Source organism: Cyprinus carpio, chromosome A16 (assembly GCF_018340385.1).
Source record: "Cyprinus carpio isolate SPL01 chromosome A16, ASM1834038v1, whole genome shotgun sequence".
In the NCBI taxonomy this organism is placed as follows: domain Eukaryota; kingdom Metazoa; phylum Chordata; class Actinopteri; order Cypriniformes; family Cyprinidae; genus Cyprinus; species Cyprinus carpio.
In genome coordinates, this window is record NC_056587.1 from 19766131 (window position 1) to 19784834 (window position 18704).

At 34.6% G+C, this 18704-nt stretch overlaps 2 protein-coding genes across 3 annotated transcripts; one reads left to right on the plus strand and one right to left on the minus strand.

Moving 5' to 3' along the window:
* The first annotated feature begins 940 nt into the window (after positions 1-940).
* Positions 941-5613, plus strand: slc25a32b (solute carrier family 25 member 32b). Of its 2 annotated transcripts, none has more exons than XM_042773193.1 (8): positions 941-1064; positions 1177-1391; positions 2589-2739; positions 2950-3035; positions 3406-3560; positions 3773-3886; positions 4171-4316; positions 5137-5613. In XM_042773193.1, exons 2-8 carry the CDS (start codon positions 1223-1225, stop codon positions 5261-5263), a joined length of 948 nt encoding a protein of 315 aa, XP_042629127.1. In that variant the 5' UTR covers positions 941-1064; positions 1177-1222; the 3' UTR covers positions 5264-5613. The 2 variants fall into 2 exon arrangements, with proteins under 2 accessions (XP_042629127.1, XP_042629128.1); XM_042773194.1 differs by having other exon boundaries at positions 948-1064; positions 1210-1391.
* A 498-nt stretch (positions 5614-6111) lies between these two features.
* Positions 6112-16563, minus strand: LOC109070986 (collagen triple helix repeat-containing protein 1-like). Its single transcript, XM_019087470.2, has 4 exons — positions 16396-16563; positions 10547-10765; positions 9299-9515; positions 6112-8086 (listed from the first exon to the last, which is right to left on the minus strand). Exons 1-4 carry the CDS (start codon positions 16507-16509, stop codon positions 7938-7940), a joined length of 699 nt encoding a protein of 232 aa, XP_018943015.2. The 5' UTR covers positions 16510-16563; the 3' UTR covers positions 6112-7937.
* Positions 16564-18704: the final 2141 nt, after the last annotated feature.

Consider the following 18704-nt stretch of genomic DNA (forward strand, 5'->3'; position numbering starts at 1 on the left):
AATCTCGCGATATTAAGCACGCACGCACACCTCCCAGTAGCAGATCAGAAAGAGAGTTATATTATTTGATTTTGATTATTATTTTTTATTTTTTTTCTAATTACCCGAATTTATAGTTACTGAAATGTTCCAGCATAAAAAGGTCTTTATGGTCTGAAGACGGCTGATAAGATTTGGCCTAAATACTTTTTCTACATACACAATAAAAGTGCCACCAGTTAAATGCTTATGAAGTGGTTTGTAAAAACTATATTATTATTGTATTATGTATTATTTATTTATCATATGATAGTATGAAAGTACCATTTTACTATTTGTTATTTTAAAACTGATCAGAGTTGTGTTGTCTTTTTTTTATTAATAGAATAATGTAATTATACATTATTGTACATGCAACTGTTTATTATATCATTCTTAATTTAGACATTTTTGTATGTAAAATTGATGCTTTAAATTGAGAGATTTGAACATTTTGACTTAACTGGTCTAATGTATTGGTTATGAATGACGGGTCAATAAAATAAATAAAATCTCCTATGAAAATAATACATCTTTTATTCACGGTACGTTTTAAAAGTAATGCCTTTTAATGTTTCTCAGTACCAGATTATACTAATGGTCATTTTCATCATGATACAATTTTTTTTATTATTATTCAGAGAACAATAACATTATATTACACAATATATAATAACAGAGAAAAGTAAAATAGACTGAAAGCCATATTGTAGAAGAAAATAAGGGATAAATAATGAATATACTGTCAACATCCATGATCTCATTAATTAATAAACTTTACAACATAATGCAATGGTGTGATTAGTCCAAAACGTTTTTTATTATATATATTTTTAATGTAGGTCTTTTTTATTTTAGTATATCAGTTAGTTATTATTTTCTTATTTCCGCCAATGACTCTTTCGTCATGGTACTCGTCGAAGACTCTTATTTTGAAAGTGCAGTGGTACGCATGCGCAGTTTGTGTTGTGGAAAGCGCCATGTTCCATTTTCAGCATGTTTCCGAATCATCTCTGCTGTCACTGCATGTGATCTGACATTAACAGGTAAGGTCATGCTCACCGTTGATTCTTGCTGAAACAGTGGCTCATAACGGCTGTCGCAACAAATTCCAGAAAGTTTTTTACCGGTCTAAATGCTTTAAAACGATTCTTTTAGATAAGGTAGGTGGTTTTGTGCGTTGACCTGCAGTAAGGGAGCAGTCATGAGCCCCAGTCCCAGTCCCAGCCCGGGCTCTCCTGTCCCCCTGACCCTCAGCCTGCAGAGACTCTTCAGCCATGTGAAGATAGAGAACTTAATAGCAGGGCTCAGTGGAGGGGTGGTGTCCACACTGGTGCTGCATCCCCTGGATCTGGTCAAAATTAGGTTTGCAGGTAAGTTAAAATCTCATTTATTATCTCGATTAGCGCCGGAGGCATCTTTTATTCTGAACTTGGATTAATTGTGCATGCATGTTATTTTTTGTATATATATATATATATATATATATATATATATATATATATATATATATATATATATATATATATATATATATATATATATAAGTTTGTTGTACAGCACTTTGAGCAGCTGCTGTTGTATTAAATTGTGCTTTTATAAAGAAAGAAGGAAAGAAAGTTATGTGTAAAACCAGATTACCAATATGTCATTAAATGCACTGGGTGATTATGTCATTTGAGTTTAATATGTCAGTTTTATAGCTAATAATAATGCTTAATAATTAACTTATGTAATAATTGTAACTTTTAAATTAGGTACTGTACTTAGAAAAATATGAATAACTGTCATTTATAGTATGTTATGTATCATAAACAGATGTTCAAATTTAAATGTATATGAAAATGTCAACATTTGACAACTGTCGTGATTTATTAATTTATTAATAAGCATGATTAGTCCCAAAATAAATATATGAAAATTTGCCAACATCTAGATGTCTAGTGTAAATAATTTTGACTTTTTTTGTTTTAATTCAATAACAAACATTCCTATCATATATTAATATCAATAATTGTGGTGGGGATTTATAATTTAAAAGTTATAGTAATGTATACTATAGTAATTATACATTCCTATATAATAATTAGGCACTGTACATGGAAACAATATTAACAACCGTCAATAACGTTTTATAATATTAAACAGATCAGATTTAAATATATATGGAAATATATCAACATCAGTCAACTGTCATGATCTAATTAATTAATAAACTCAACAAGAAAATGTTATGATGTGATTAGCCCCAAAATAAATATTTGTAATCATGTCAACATCTAGATGACTAGTTAAATAAAATTGTTTAATTATATTTATATAAATATTATATATAATAAAATAACATTTTTGTAGCAGGAATGTTAATGAAAAAATTACATAAAGCAGGCTATTACCAAATCAATTTAAATTTCTGATGTCAAGTAAATCAAATAAATTGTTACATACAGTTTTACTGATTGTTCTGTATGCTGTATACTGTATGAGAGTTTTTGCGGTAACCCAGCATGCATTTCTGAAACGTGTGGCATGAGTAAGGCTTAAATGTTTGGCTCTTTACTGTATTACAGTGAGTGATGGGCTGGACGTCAGACCGAAATACAGTGGAGTTCTGCACTGCATGAAAAGTGTCTGGCACCAGGAGGGTCTCCGGGGCCTTTATCAAGGAGTCACCCCAAATATCTGGGGCGCTGGAGCGTCATGGGGGCTTTACTTTTTCTTGTATGCATTTTTCTCCCTGTAATAAGCACAGTATTATGCATCCTGTATTTTGTACATTTTTACATTATGTAAGGAGCTTTGTGATTTTGTGAAAATAATGCATGCTAAAGTTTTAGGTGCAATGCTTTTCAGTAATTTAGCAGTCCAGAATCAGTTAGGTGTTTAGATATAACCATCACTTAAGTAATAGAATTTCTTTTGTATTTGTAGCTACAATGCAATCAAAGCGTACAGTAAAGAAGGCAGACAGACAGAGCTGAGTGCCACTGAACATCTGCTGTCAGCAGCAGGAGCAGGTCAGTATCAACCCTTATTTTTTTTATAACCAAGTGGGCACAAACATTAGCAGAGCAATCTATCACTAGACCAGCAGTCCTTGTCACGTTTGAGATTAAATAACCACCAGCTAAATCACGATTTGTCCATTAATATCATAAAAAGATTTTGTGACATTAAACGGCATGTAAATTAATCTGAAGGACGGATATAATCTAAACTGTTGAAGAGTATGTGTGTCATGGGCTTGTCTAATTGAATGAGGTACATCCTTCATTGGAATGACTCAACGTGAGCCATTAAGGTCCAGTAATGACTCTTTTCATGTGGATCTTGGTTTTACAACAGCTGCCGTTCATTTACTTTATATTCGATGTCACTGTTTTTTAGGGGCGGTGACGCTTTGCCTGACCAATCCAATCTGGGTCACCAAAACTCGCCTGGTTCTGCAGTACAGCGCCGATCCATCCAAGAAGCAGTACAAGGGGATGATGGATGCTCTTGTGAAAATCTACCGCCATGAAGGGATTGCAGGACTCTATGGGGTACGACAGGGTTTCTATGGCAACGTATAGGGTCCTTTTGGGTGGATTGTTTCTTTTAACAGGAAATTGATGACGAAATTCCACATTGTGCCAGTAGGAGGAGCACTTGTATAAGGAAATAAGGAGCATGCTGGGAATATTTGTGATCAGTTGCATGCTTTGGGGTTTGTTTGTTTGCTTCATCTAGTTGAGTTAACTGTTATGATCCCTAGGGGTTTATCCCGGGATTGTTTGGAACCTCCCATGGTGCACTGCAGTTCATGGCGTATGAAGAGTTGAAGAGAGATTATAACAAATACAGAAAGATGCAATCAGATGCTAAACTGGTTAGTATGAGCATGACATATTTTGATGGTTTATAAAATGAACTAAATGTTTACTGCATATAGTGCCTTTTTAAAATGTGAAACATCACATTATAAAAACAATAAACATTTCAAAATACCTATGTTGTTGTCACTTGACCTTGCATGTTTGATTTTAGGTGTCCAAATATATTTTGGCATCACTTATCACAGTGGTATAATGCTAAACAGCCACATTCATCAGTTCATTAATGAGGTTTGTTGTTATAACTCACGGTGCATTTTGTGCTCTATTTTCTCTCTAGAATGCATTAGAATACATTACCATGGCAGCTTTGTCCAAAATATTCGCAGTGGCTATGACATACCCGTATCAGGTGGTCCGAGCCCGTCTGCAAGATCAACACAACACGTATGATGGAGTGACAGATGCTGTCCGGAGAACCTTTCGGTAAGCATGAGATTTACATGCTTAACTCAAGCAAACACATTAGCAAATCATATGTTGGTGATCTAAATAACAAAAACAAAAAGACAAACTTCACTTTTATGCCATCGAACCCTCCTGAATGCCCTATAGACTTACATTTTAACTACATTAATGCAATTTATATACTGCAGTTTTTAATGTTTTTGAAAGAAGTCTCTTCTGCTCACCAGGGCTGCATTCATTTTATTAAAAATACAGTAAAAATTGCAATATTGTGAAATATTATTACAATAAAGTAACTGTTTTCTACTTGAATATATTTTCAAATAGAATTTATTCCTGTGATGCAACCTGAATTTTCATCATTACTCCAGTCACCAGTGTCACGTGATACTTTTTTTTTTTTTTTTTTCAGTTGCTTAATATTTTTGCAGAAACTTTAATGCTTTTATTCAGGATTTGATGAATAGTATGTTCAAAAGAACAGCATTTATAATATAATACATTTTGATATAATACTGTAATATAATATATTACTTTTTTGTATTTTTTGTAATATTTTGCAATATTGTTGTAATAAAATAGTCTTTACTGTCACCTTTGATCAATGTAATGCAACCTTGCTGAATTAAAGTATTATTAATAAAAATCTTGTTAAGCCTAAACTTCTGAAAATGAGCTAAAATAAAAACATTCCTTTGATCAAAACAACTAGAGATCCTATAACAGGTTAATGTGTGCATGATTAGTTACAAGCTGATCAATCTTGAATTTTCACATGTATTTTTTGGGAGTAATCTTATAATAGACAACTTGTCCCTTTCTCCTGGTGTTTGATCAGAAACGAGGGCCTGATGGGTTTCTACAAAGGCATGGTGCCCAACCTGATCCGAGTCACTCCGGCCTGCTGCATAACCTTTGTGGTCTACGAGAACGTTTCCCGCTTCCTCCTGGACCAGCACAAGTGAACTGAGAACAGGAATAACTGCAGCGGAGCCGTCCGTCAGAGAGCAGAGCTGGACCTGGGATGGGACGTCCCGTCAGTGACGGAGTTTGACGGCCGTGGAGAAGTCAGAAATGTAAATAGAGAGAAATAAAACATCCTGGTCCTCTCTGGAAAACTGAGGTGCATGAGGTCACAGAGTTCAAAGCGTCATTTGTGTGTCTAACAGGAGACACTGGTCAAGAAACCGATACTTGTTTGGTTTCTCTACAACACTGGTGACATTACTGTGAACATGAGGGATATATTATGTGTGGCTGTAAATTATATTCACATACAGGCTATTTGTTTCATCTAAATAAAAAGTGTTATAATCAAACCAGATTTTAACTTTTTATCAAGAGATAAAAATGGGTTACGATAACTAGGGCTGGGCAATATCTAAAATATCCATATTTGTGAATAATTCACTGGCAACTTGAAAATACAAGAACTTTGTGAATATTCTAATCATTTTAATGTGCTTTTTATCTTCAGTTTCACAGTTGAAAAAAACCTGACAATTTTTTCATTCCTCCATGTGGCATTTTACCACTCAAATGTTTGGGTTGGTATGAATTATTGAAATGTTTTTGAAAGACGTCTCACCAAGGCTGCATGTAATTGATTAGAAATACAGTACAAATTGTGGAATATTATTACTATTTAAAATTACTATTTATTATTTGAATATATTGTTACATGTAATTTATTCCTGTGATCAAAGCTGAATTTTCAGCATCATTACTCCAGACTCAGTGTCACATGATCCTTCAGAAATCATTCTAATTTGCAGATTATCAAATGTTGTGAAAACATTTGTGTTGACAGTTTTGTGTTTCAAGATTCTTTGATGAATAGAAGGTTCAAAAGAACAGCATTTATTGAAATAGGAATCTACTGTAACATTATGAATGTCTTTTCTGCCATTTCAGACCAAATACATACATTTTGAGATCTATTGTATTGCAAATATTGTCAGAAGTAAAATAGAGACACATTTGGTTTTTCTATATTGCCCAATGGTAATTCATCAATGGTAAAACTGTTTTATGGCTATAAGTCTACTTTGTTTACATCCATGTTGCATTGCTGCTGTATGTATTCTGTGCAATGACTAAACCAAACCTCAGGCTTTATTCCTCAAATCACAAGCGCACACACAGATTCACTGAATCTGACATTTCTGGCTTATTGCTGACATTTGTGTTAATGAGCTCAAATTCCTGGCCTTAAAATCTGTTATGCTCATAGGTTAATAACTAATGCTCTTTGAAGAACATGTACCCAAGAGAGGAGTTCTTAAAAAAAAAAAAAAAAAAAAAGATCCAATAAAATGTATTTTACAGTTCCTGTCCAGACTCAAATTGTTAAACATAATTACTTACAAACTTACTTTTACTGTAGTTGTAAGAGTCTGTCACTCCAGTACAAGGTTATGTGATTGATTCAGCCCTTGTTTGTAGAGGTAGACATCAAGAGAGGGCTGTTAGACTTCACTATACTTAAATGTCACAAAATATCAAACCAAGTGGCATCTGCAAACAAATGCTGCCGAAGCACTTCTTAGAAATAAATCAAGGTCGGAAGGAAATTAAAGTTACGAAGGGTTTTTATTTTATTTTTTTTGCTTGCTGCAGTGCCACAGAAGAACAGTTTTTGGTTTCCCAAAGAACCTTTCAGTGAACAGTTCTTAAAAGAACCATTTTTTTCTTAGTGTGAATTACATTTTACTCATCGAATGAACATTTTGTCCACTACACCCTTAAACGTAAAGGTTCTTTATTGGCATTTATATAATAATAATAATAATAATAAACAGTAAAAATAGTCATCAAAGATAACGTTATTCGGCCATAATAGCCAAAGCAGCAGTGCCTTAAAAAAAAAAAGGATTGGATATGAATATTAAAAGGTAAGATCCCAATGTTTTTATAAAATGCTAAATGTAGATTGAAAAAAAAACTAAAGTCTTGACAAATACTTTTCTATTTGAATTATCGGAGTCATAAACAGTATGTATAACAGATAAAATAATTCTAATTGCTGCATTCTCCATTCTCGTTTCTGCAGTGTTTTAGTGTCTATTGTGCTGCTCACTGTGTTTCTGCCAGTGTAGTTAAAATACCTGCATCATGTAGCTCTTGTAGTGCTTTACATCTCTGAAAAGGATTTGAATGATGCTCCCTACATAAAAATATTAGAGGATATAACAGCGAAAGATCATTATAAGTGACCCTGAGACTGAGTGCTTGTGGTGTGTACAGATCCACTGTTTTGATACGCTGCTCACTTTAAACTGTAGGAACAGTAAAATGGTCCCATTTGACAACCCCTGATTTTAGATTATTAAAATGTTCATCACACTAAGAAAAAATGGTTCTTTTGAGAACTGACCACTGAAAGTTTCTTTGAGGATCCAAATCTGACTCTTCTATAGCATCTGCGAGAAAAAAAAAAAAAAAAAAAAAACCTTTTGGAACCTTAAAGAATATTTTGTGGAATCAAAAGGATGTTAAATGTTCTTCATGGAACCATCAATGTCAATAAAGAACTGTTATTTTAAGAGTATTACAAAGCAATTCATCCTCAAATTTTACAATTTTAAAAATGTAGTAGCACAGAAAGTGCTGGGAAGTTTCTGGAAGACTGTGAGGGACTCAGCTGCTCGGAGGAAGCTCTTCTATGATCACGCGGGAAACAGAATTCCAGCCGGTGGAAGCATCCCCGTGTGGATAATCGCCGCAGGTTCCCACCCAGATCGCAACATCAACCAGGCCTTTCCGAACTCCATCACATAAACCTTCAACTGAAACATACAGACGGTGTGTCAGTCTGACCATTTCTCACTGCATCAACGAGGATGTCTTCTGATAACTCTGCTCTGGTACTCAGATGACCATCACAGACTTCAAGTAAAAAAACATTCGAAAAACAGAGATAAACAGACATGCTCTATTGCACCCTGAGGGGTAATGAGAAATTCAGAGACACTCTTATCTGCTGTAATGAATCCATACTGAACTATTTGCAGTGTTTAGAGTGGAGAGCTTTTTAAAGACTTTCCCTGTAGTACAAGAGCCATAAAAGGCTTTCATCGAGTGTTTTATTTATCATACATCACTGTTGATAGAATAACGGGTTGAATTGTATATTACAGGTCAGAACTGAGGGAAAAACAGCATGGGTCATTATACACAAGGCTGCCTTTTGTGCTCCTTATTAACATATGTAAGGCATAATGGACTGACAGACGGTCATTATCGCAAAATAAACCCAAACGCCAAATATCCTGTGTCATACTGAAAGGGTTTATTTTGCAAAATGACCAGATCTTCAACATCTCCCTGCTTATTATTATACATATTTAAAATATTTATATTTACATTATATATATATATATATATATATATATATATATATATATATATATATATATATATATATATATATATATATATATATATATGGTATTTAAATTTTTCTAATGATTAAAAAAATTATATAAAATAATAGTATTAATATCATCCATATCCATCCATTCATCCATCCATCCATCCATCCATCCATCCATCCATCTATCCATCTATCTATCTAATAATTTTAAATACTGTATAATAAATTCTTTATTTCCAATGAGTTATTTAAGATTTAAGAATAAATATAATTAATTAATTAAACAAGTGACAAAGAAATAATTATTTAATAAACCACATTATATATATATATATATATATATATATATATATATATATATTCCCTTTGATTTTCATGACTATGTGTGATGTGTCCTGACAATTGTAAAAAAAATAAAAAAATAAAAAATAAAAATAGTCTAATACAACATACATACTCTGCAAGTAAATATCTCCTTTTTCAACATGTCTTTCCAACATTAATTTCTGCAAAATTATTAACACTTGAGGACTTATTTGTCTGATAGAATGTTACAACATCACACGTCCTCTCAGATTTCCAGTTCTGATGTCACTGTTTAAACGAGCCGTTTCCTGCCCCTTACCTGACGTGGTTCTGTGTATGTTGATGGTGGAGTTGAACTCTGGACTTCCCTGGTCCAGGTAAACGATGGACTCTATAGGCAGCGGAGCGGCACATTCTGCCCCATTAAAAGTGAAGTACCAGCGCTGGCAACAAGCTGTCTTACACTTCAGCCTGAGTGAGCCACTGAACAGCACACGGAGAGCGCTGTATGCATGCTGCTTAGTGAACGTACACTCCTGAGGACAGGAACACAGGAAGAGCTGATGATTCTAATGCCTTGTTTACAACACACCTGCTTGAAAGAAGCACATATCCTGCAGAAAAAATACTGTGGTATGGTGATGGTCTAAGACGGTATTACCAAAGTGCTTTGAGTCTTACCATTGTTCTGAATGATTACAAAGGGGTTTCCACCACTTTCTATGACTTTTCCATACATTAAGATAATTACCAAAACAACTGTATAGAAATTGGAATTTGTTATTTTTATTATTATTATTTTATTTTTTTTGGCAAAGAGCTGAGAAAATTTTTCAATATTGAGAATTGAATTTATTTATTTATTTAAATATTTATTTGAATTAGAAAATCTAAACTGTTTTTCCTCATCTGAAAGCATATATATATATATATATACATATATATATTTTTTTATTTATTTAAAAAACAAGCAAAAATATGTTAATACTATGATCTTTTACATAAAATACCATGGTACACAGAAAAGAAAAAGAAAACATTCAGAATGAGTAAACTTTACTAATATTTACAAAGAAACAGAAAATCACACATTGAATTAACGTGAAATTTTGAAATAGACTTTTCTTAAATTTTCTTATTTTGACATTGAAATGTTCTTTCTTGTAAAACATACTCCAATAAACTTTGTTTTATTTACAACGTCAAAAACTATTTTTGTACAGTGTACAATGTTGTTACTGTTGACTACAACTAAAAATTGTTTATAAATATGTAATAAAGATGAAAAAATACATATGAAAAACTTCAGCATTAAAAAAACTACTTAATTTTACTTTCTAAACTTAAAAAATAGAAATATTGCCTTGACAACTAAATAAAATAAGTTTAAGTACAAAAGCACATGCTACAAAAATGTGTTAAAATAAAAATTTAAAATATTAAAATAAAAGCTAATACCAATTATTATGTATATAAATAAAAAAATAAGAAAGATTGTTTTGTTTTGTTTGTTTGTTTGTTTTGGACATAGTATTCTGTAAAGCAGTATTCATCATTGTGACCTTACTGTAATTTTGCCCAGGTCAATGCCGTAGTTGAGAGAGTTCCAGGCACATTGCTTGTAGTTGGGTTTCCACGGCTCTTCAAACCTCTCCGTCACACATTCACCCTTATCCCCTTTTGCACCATCCCGGCCCGGTATTCCGGGAGTACCTGGAATTCCATTCACTCCTGGATTTCCATCCCTTCCCTGGGTGCCTGCTGGACCTTGGAGGCAACTGGAATACTGAAAACATACAGCATTCAACAGGAAGATTTGGGTATGATAATAAACAGCATATTTTGTAGCTTGGAGTGCCTGTAGCCAGGTATACAATCTCATCCCACTCTAGTCAATGTAATGCATCTGGAATGAGCTTTTATGGTGTGGTCTCTGGTAACTTATGAAAATACCATGCTATGGCTAATACTTAATGTTTCTGCACAATTTTGCTAATGGGCATAGTGAAGTAGCCTACACTGTCTGTGACGCTGCCTGCATTAAGCCTGGCTGGATGGAGACTGACTCATTTGTCCATTCAGACTGTCATTATGTGATTCATTATCTGATCACACAGTTGTTCACAGAGTTTCAGATAAATGTCCTAAACGCGAATACAGGATTCTTTGACAGTATAATCATCTTAAAACATGCAGGGATATACTCATTAGTCTCGTACTAACCTGATTAACCAAGCAAAACACCCTATGAATTACTAAAATAACACATAGTATACAGACGCTTCATATTTAATGGTATTAGATGATTTGTTAATTGCGTTTAATTACACTTTCAATAAAACATTCGCAATTTCTATGCATGTTTGAGCTGGGTTTTGGTCGCCACTACCTCTACAAATAACTACACTTTCACCTATCAAAATCCCTACACCAAAACCTAACAACACCAATAACCAAATACAAAAACCAATCCCCAGTCCCTACCCCTAAACCTAACCCTACCCATAATTCATTCCTAAAATCAGTGGGAAATGATAGCTGATAAACAAGGGTGTAGAAGCACCTAACCCCGATTTTAAGCCTAAAACAGATATTTCCTGTAAAGTTATACCTCAATTCTGATTGGTTAATTGGAATGTTGTTCCAGGATCAACAAGGATGTTGATCCAGGAACATGTTGTACTTGGTGAAATCACGCTCACCCTGGGTTTTCGTTGAATTTACAGTATTTTGACCAGCAGGCGTCACCAGCGCGTGGCGTTTCAAGCGAATCGAAAAAAGTGAATCATTTTGCGAAGCAATTAGTTAAATTGATTCAAAGTTTCCAAAAGCTTTGTTTCTCCCGTCATTAGTTCAGTAGGCACGAAAGCAACTTAAGTAACAAAAATATGTGAAATACATGTAAAATAGCGTTTCAAAGAGCTAAATCAGTGCTCAAAACAAATGCATTAGTATTACATTTCAAAACACAGAAAATACGATAGGTTTTTTAATTTATTTTTTAATTAATTTTATTTTATTTTTTTACACGTAACGTTACACAGTCATATAATGATACTAGGGTGCTGTGGGTGGTTTCCAGTAGGCCTATGTTATTTTAGGGTGTTTACACTTTGCAGATTTGGTTTGGTTAAATCAAACTTTGTTGGCTGTAGTAGGCTATGTTCGTGTTAAAAATGACAGTGTGAATTCTAAGCGAACCAGGACTAAATATAGTCTAACATTTTCTTCTTCTTTTTTTTGGTCTGAACTAAGAGAACTGACCTACAAGTTCAGTTTTACAAAATTAACAATATTGCAAACCCAAGACAAAACTACAAGTCTGACCACTGAGAAAAAAATAAATAAAAACAATAGCCTACACTTTTGCATTGACTGTTAATTAAAGTCACCATGAAATCAAACTTGAAAATTCTTATTTTTTAATGGAATACTCAATTCCAGTCCTCGGAAATCCGTGAATGAATGTTACGATGTGACCACCCCATCCATGAGAGTAGGGAGCAATGAACACTGTGTAGGGACCATGTTAATGGGAACACAGTTCATGCATGGAGCTCCCTTCTAATGAGCTGATTATCTGAATCAGAATATGCAGAACTGGGGGTGCGAGGACTGGAATTGAGGCTGCTCTATTGTTTATTATAAATAATTTATCTGTGCACTTCATTATTTTTTCTAAAATTCATGTGCCCTAGTAATCTTTAAATCAAAAAGGTTAACCTCCCCTCCCCCTCAAAATGACCTGTATTCTCTTCCGGCCACGAGCTATGGCGCAAAGGCGGAGCTAGTGACGTGAGGGGTAAACGCTGGAATAAACAACAGGGGGAAAAACTGATGCTTCACTTTATAGAAATCAATGCATTGACCAGTGCTGACACAAGCCATGTGGGAGTACACTACCCTTAAAAATAATAATGAAAGGATATTACCACAACATTACTCTTAGGACATCTCAAGCTATTTTTTTTTTTATGAATATGACTTAACCTGATGGAGGACGCGCTCAGTCAATCAGGCAGACTCTCTCTCTATCTCTCTCTCTCTCGTGTGCGCTGTTATGTATGTTTTATGCCATTGATTGTCCTCATCGTCATCTTCCTCAATAAATAAAAAATTTCTTCATGCTAGGGTGTCGCCGGTGAATCCAGTGGAGAGAAATCCCCTCACAACTATCTGCTAAATGGCATTCAGATCTGCCTCCATTTTTTTAGATCCAATCAATTCCGAAGGACGAAATCAAGTCCCGCCCTCTCATTTCAGATGCCGTTTCACTCAGATAGATGTCACAGGAGAGATAAAAAGATAATTGCTACTTCCGTTTCATGTCGACTTTAATTGTAGCTAAATGTAAATATTTAAAAAATAATAAAAACTTTTAAGAAATAATAAAAATTACAAAAGTGCACAACAATATTACTAAAATAATAATCTACTAAAATAATAGCCTACTAAAATTCATATAGGCTAGTGGCACTAACAGCTAAATATTAGCTTAATAATATGCTCTAACAGTCAAAATAAAATATGATATGTTATGCATGCATTTAATCATCTACCAGAACTGGGCAAAACTATACGTATTAATGCTGCAAAGCCTGTGTGAGCAAAAATGCATTTTAATGAACATTCAGTGAGGAGGTCTAGAGTTATGCCAGTGCCACTGATGGATGAGAAACTTAAATCCCAGGGGGAACAACCAGCGCTGTGATTTTGCTAAGTAAGACATGTTCCTGGATCAACAACTTTTAATCAACATTACTGTCCAAAAATATAGACTTAACCCAATTCCAATCCCTACCCCTAAACCGAACCCTACCCTTAATTTATTCCTAAAATCAGTGTGAAACAATAGCTGATTAACAAGGGTGTAGAAGCACCTAACCTTGATCGTAAGCCTAAAACAGATATTTCCTGAAAGTTATCTCAATATCTCAATTCTGATTGGTTGATTGGAATGTTGTTCCAGGATATGAAGCGATGTCATCGCTGTAACCAAACCTAGTCTGCGTGAACAACACACGGCTCTGAGCACAGGAGGTCTGGCTTTAGCATTAAAGTCTCTTCTGCAAGAGTAATGCAGCTTCCAATCAGCATGCCTGCGAGCACAGAGCTGTGGAAATAAGGGCCCTTAAATAGGTAATAAATCTTCCCAATACAGGCCACGGGCAAGCCAGGATGTGAAATGTATTCATATTTATAAGCTTTCAGTGCCGTGGCCGAGCTCAAGCCTTCAGTGTGTTTGGCTCCGCTGCTTTTTATTGACAGAATACACTTGAGTGTCCTGCAAACCTTTGCCTTGCGATGCACACAGCACCATTTGACTCGGTGGCAAGTCTTGCCAGGTTCATTAGTGATGCTTCCCCGACTGGTCTGAATGAGAAATTCACCCTCCATATAATCTACCCACCGCGAGCAAATTCAAAAGAATTGCCACGCCTGTTTTTCATCACAGTGATTAATCTAGTGGAATGCTTACCTGATACAATCATTTACAATAAAACACTTTTTTTTGGTGATAGAGTGGCTCTGATCCAGGAGCTAAGCCATTTTTCCCAGTCCATGATCAATAGAGCCCTGGATTTGTTTTATTTCACTGATTATGGTTTATGATAAACCATCCTAACTAATTTGTTGTAGCCTGTAAACTTTCCTGAAATAAAGTCAGCACCTAGGCCCATTCAGCACCTTGTGGTTTATGCTAGGCCGTGTTGGTGAGACAAAGCCTGTTACAAATGTAATTTTGAGAGCACGAAGTATAGGCTATATTTACTTTTTTTTTCTTTTTTTAGCTTGTAACAATATGTCTCGAACTTTATTATGATAACCTTGATGATTTAGTTTCTTCATTAAAACAAATTTGGTAAAATGTAGTATTATATCACTTGCTCGGCAGTGGATCCCACTGCAGTGAATGGGTGCCGTCAGAATGAGAGTCCAAACTGATGTTTATTTTTCTTTTTTTCTTTTCTTTTTTTTGCAATCAAAAACGAGTAAAAAAAATAAAATAAAAAATTCATTTAATATTTAATAAATAATATTAATAATATTATATATTTTTTATTTAATAAATAAAAATAAAAATAAATACATATCTAAAATTGCAGCTTAAGTTAAGTTAAAAATAATTCACCCAAATATGAAAATTTCCTAAAACGTTTACTCACCCCCAGGCCATCCAAGATGTGTTTGTTTCTTCATAGTAATAGATTTGAAGAAATTTATCATTACATCACTTGCTCACCTATGGATCCTCTGCAGTGTATGGGTGCCGTCAGAATGAGAGTCCAAACAGCTGATAAAAACATCACAAGAAATCCACACCACTCCAGTCCATTAATTAATGTATTTGGTGAGAAAGACATTGAATTTCTCCAAATCTGTTACAATGAAGAAAGAAACTCATTTTCATCTTGGATGGCCGGAGAGTGAGCACATTTTAAGACTAACCAAACAGACTAACCTGTTTCAGCAGTTTTAAACTGAACGCTTTAACAGTTGTTACTCTCAATAAAGAGTACCTAAAACACAATTCTAGCTAGTTTCCTGCAAACTGATGAGAAGCAGTGCACTCTTAGTGGGCTTTGAACAGAGTTTAAACAGCTTTGTCACATCCTTTTTAGCAATCAATCCATTGTTACCGCTTGGTTAACTGGTCCCTGTGACTCATATTCTTCTTGCATCTGCAAAAATGAATCTGGCATTGTTCAATATTGGCAAAGGCTTTAGTCAATAAGAAAAACTTTCACTGTCTGCAGGAAATCACAGTTTTAATATAGATTTTATTTTATTTTTTTGAAGAGACAGAATCAGTCAGCATAGCCAATTATCTTTTAGTCACTCATACTACGTATACGGTTAAAACTGAAGTGTCTGATGTTATGACCTCTTTCAGATAGCTCAAAATAAAGTTTCTAGAACCTCTGTAAGAAGACAAACCTTCCTATTTGAAAAAACAAACAAAGTGCAGAGGGGACCTCTTTAATAATTGTTTTGGAGAAAAAAATGGTTTCTTGTGAGATAAAAAAAATTCACATTTCTTCTTTCAAAAGAGATCTCAATCTCTGCAAAGTGTGCAATCAAAAGTCTGTAATCTCCGTATCTTGAACATTTATCAAATTTATTCCAAAATGATCTGAGCTGCTATGTCCTTTTGCACAGTCCTTTTAAGCTCTCTACTCTTTAAAGTCAACACTTGCCTGGAATTTTATGAGAAATATCTGAATATTTAAGTTACATATAATTTAGTCTCGGAGCAATTAAAGTTTCCTTTGGGTTTAAATGCAATACATAAACAAACACACACACACACACACACACACACAAAGAAATATAAAGTTATATTACCCTTTGAAGTTTCATGTTTTACAAGAAAAAAAGAGACAAAAATAATACAATAAATACTTAAAGTCTTACTTTCTCCATGTAGTCAACATCCTTCTGGCGTATACCTCTGGCTTTTATTTTTTCTGCTTCGTAACATGTAAATAATAAGCAGATGATCAATACTTGTGTCTTCAGGTGTCCCATATTTCAGCTGAGCGGTTAGAGAAAACAGGGCTGCTTACATCTGTTGAGCTCTAGACAGGACTGAGAGAGAGAGAGAGAGAGAGAGAGAGAGAGAGAGAGAGAGAGAGAGAGAGAGAGAGAGAGAGAGAGAGAGAGAGAGAGAGAGAGAGGGAGGTGGGGCTGATGTGATCTCTCTAGGGACCAATTATTCCCAGACCGCTGGAGAAATTTGCCTCCATACGTAGAATCGGATTATAATGGCATAAAACAAGAATCAATACTTCTGATAGTCTTATCAGTGGTTTCTCAGAACCTTTTGCAGAGGTGAGATGACGGGTGAGAACGGTCTTTTTATGCATCATAGAGCACTCTGAAAAACTGTTTTTGTCCCTGCTGAAAATATTGCATTTAAAGGGATAGTTCACCCACAGCTAACAATTCTGCCATTGTTTACGCTCCCTGATGACTGTCCAAGTCTGGAATTTTTTTTTCTTCTTTTTTTTCCATCCATAGAACATAACAGTAAGTACTTTGCTGAGTTCACAGTGCTCTTGCCCATGCAGCAAAGGAGAAATCACCATAAAAGCACTGTAAAAGTAGTCCTGTGCACTGCATTCATGCACTGCATTCATTCATGCAATTTCAGCTTTTTCCTGTATAATTTCATCTTTCCAGGGTTGACTTTTAAAGTATGCTGAGTATTTCTGATGCTCACAACAGTTTATGCTCAGACACTGTTTTCAAAATAATTTTCTGATTTTCTTTCTTACTTTCAGATTCAATTAAACCATTCGCTTTTCAGACGCATATTTTTTCACCAGAAATTCTGCTTTTAAACATGATTTTGAGCAAATGACTTCAACAGAAGCATATACTGTCCCATCGATTATAAACCTCATAGCTCACAGTGGGTCAGTCTGTAATGGTTTATAATTTACTGTTAAAAATCAATTCCCTATGGAGAAAATGATTGGGATTTTTACTCCTGGAACCAGACTGTTGCACTCTGTAGTGTTTTTGTTCTTTTTAAACACTGTGAACTGTCAGTATGGGAAAGAATTGCATAAACATTCTTTTAAAAATGTGCCCTTTGTATTCCATCCTAAAATATAAGCTAAGCATACAGATTTGAAATGACACGAGGGTGAGTAAATAATGACAGAATTACCATGTTTGGGGCTTTTTTAAAATCTGCACTTTAATCTTAGAACCAGCATATACTAGCCAGCTGAGATGTTAGTTAGATTTCCCTTCAACTTTTCACATCTTAAACAAGTGCCCCATTCAATATTGCCGTCTCCCTCCATTTTTCCTTAACGGCAGCCCCCTGGCGACATCCCAAGGCCGGAGGAGAAACCAAATCTGTGAGCTTACTGTACAGAGTGCCGTTTCTCTGTGACGGAGGTCTTCCTCTTTGCTGAATTGGCTCTTTCTCCTCGCATCACAGCCGTCCATTCATCGCTCTGTCGAGACACTGTAAATATGAGGAGATTTGTATTTTTCAAATCATGGATTTAAGCTGCACTATAAAGTATAAGCGTCATTGTTCATTTTGTATGTGGTGACTTCTACATACGCCCTGAAGGGTCTGTCAGGCTGTGGAGTGTTTGTTTTCAGGCCAAGTATTGAGCGATGAAGAGCGGTTCAGTGAACTCCAGGTGGCTGACGGTGGGTGGGCTCTGGGCTGGGTATTGTTCAAGAACAGGGCTGGTAACTTAAATGTTGTAGGTCAAATCCTGCAAGGGCTGATTCATGGATTTATTTTTTTAATGGACAGACAGAAATTCAGATAACAATCTATACACTGAGTTTTTCTGTGCTGGCATATTTTTGTGGTATAATTTATTTCTGACAAAACCCTAAATGGCATATAAAAAGATTACTTGATATGTAAATCAGACATTGGGCAGTTCTTGGCCAGAATTACCTGCAGTGTAGACCAGACTTTATAATAATAATAATGATAATTATAATAGTGCAATCAGTTACTTCAAAGTTCTTCAAAAATTGCATCATAAATGTACCGTACTACCTTTCAAAAGTTTGGAGCAAATAAGATTTTTAATGTTTTTGAAAGAAGTCTCTCTTCACCAAGGCTGAATAAATTTGATAAAAAAATAAAGCAAATGTTATAGTAATTGTGAAGTATTTGTACAATTTAAAATAACTGATTTCCATTCAAATATATATTAAAATGTAATTTATTCCTGTGATCA

Bases quoted from the DNA above. Each gene is read 5' to 3' on its own strand.
- slc25a32b (XM_042773193.1), top strand. From the start codon at position 1,223: ATGAGCCCCAGTCCCAGTCCCAGCCCGGGCTCTCCTGTCCCCCTGACC. The intron at 1,392-2,588 runs GTAAGTTAAAAT...ACTGTATTACAG, and splicing joins GGTCAAAATTAGGTTTGCAG to TGAGTGATGGGCTGGACGTC. The intron at 4,317-5,136 runs GTAAGCATGAGA...GTGTTTGATCAG, and splicing joins GCTGTCCGGAGAACCTTTCG to AAACGAGGGCCTGATGGGTT.
- LOC109070986 (XM_019087470.2), bottom strand. From the start codon at position 16,509: ATGGGACACCTGAAGACACAAGTATTGATCATCTGCTTATTATTTACA. The intron at 9,516-10,546 runs GTAAGGTCACAA...TCCTGTCCTCAG, and splicing joins TTGACCTGGGCAAAATTACA to GAGTGTACGTTCACTAAGCA. The intron at 8,087-9,298 runs GTAAGGGGCAGG...TGTATGTTTCAG, and splicing joins CATACACAGAACCACGTCAG to TTGAAGGTTTATGTGATGGA.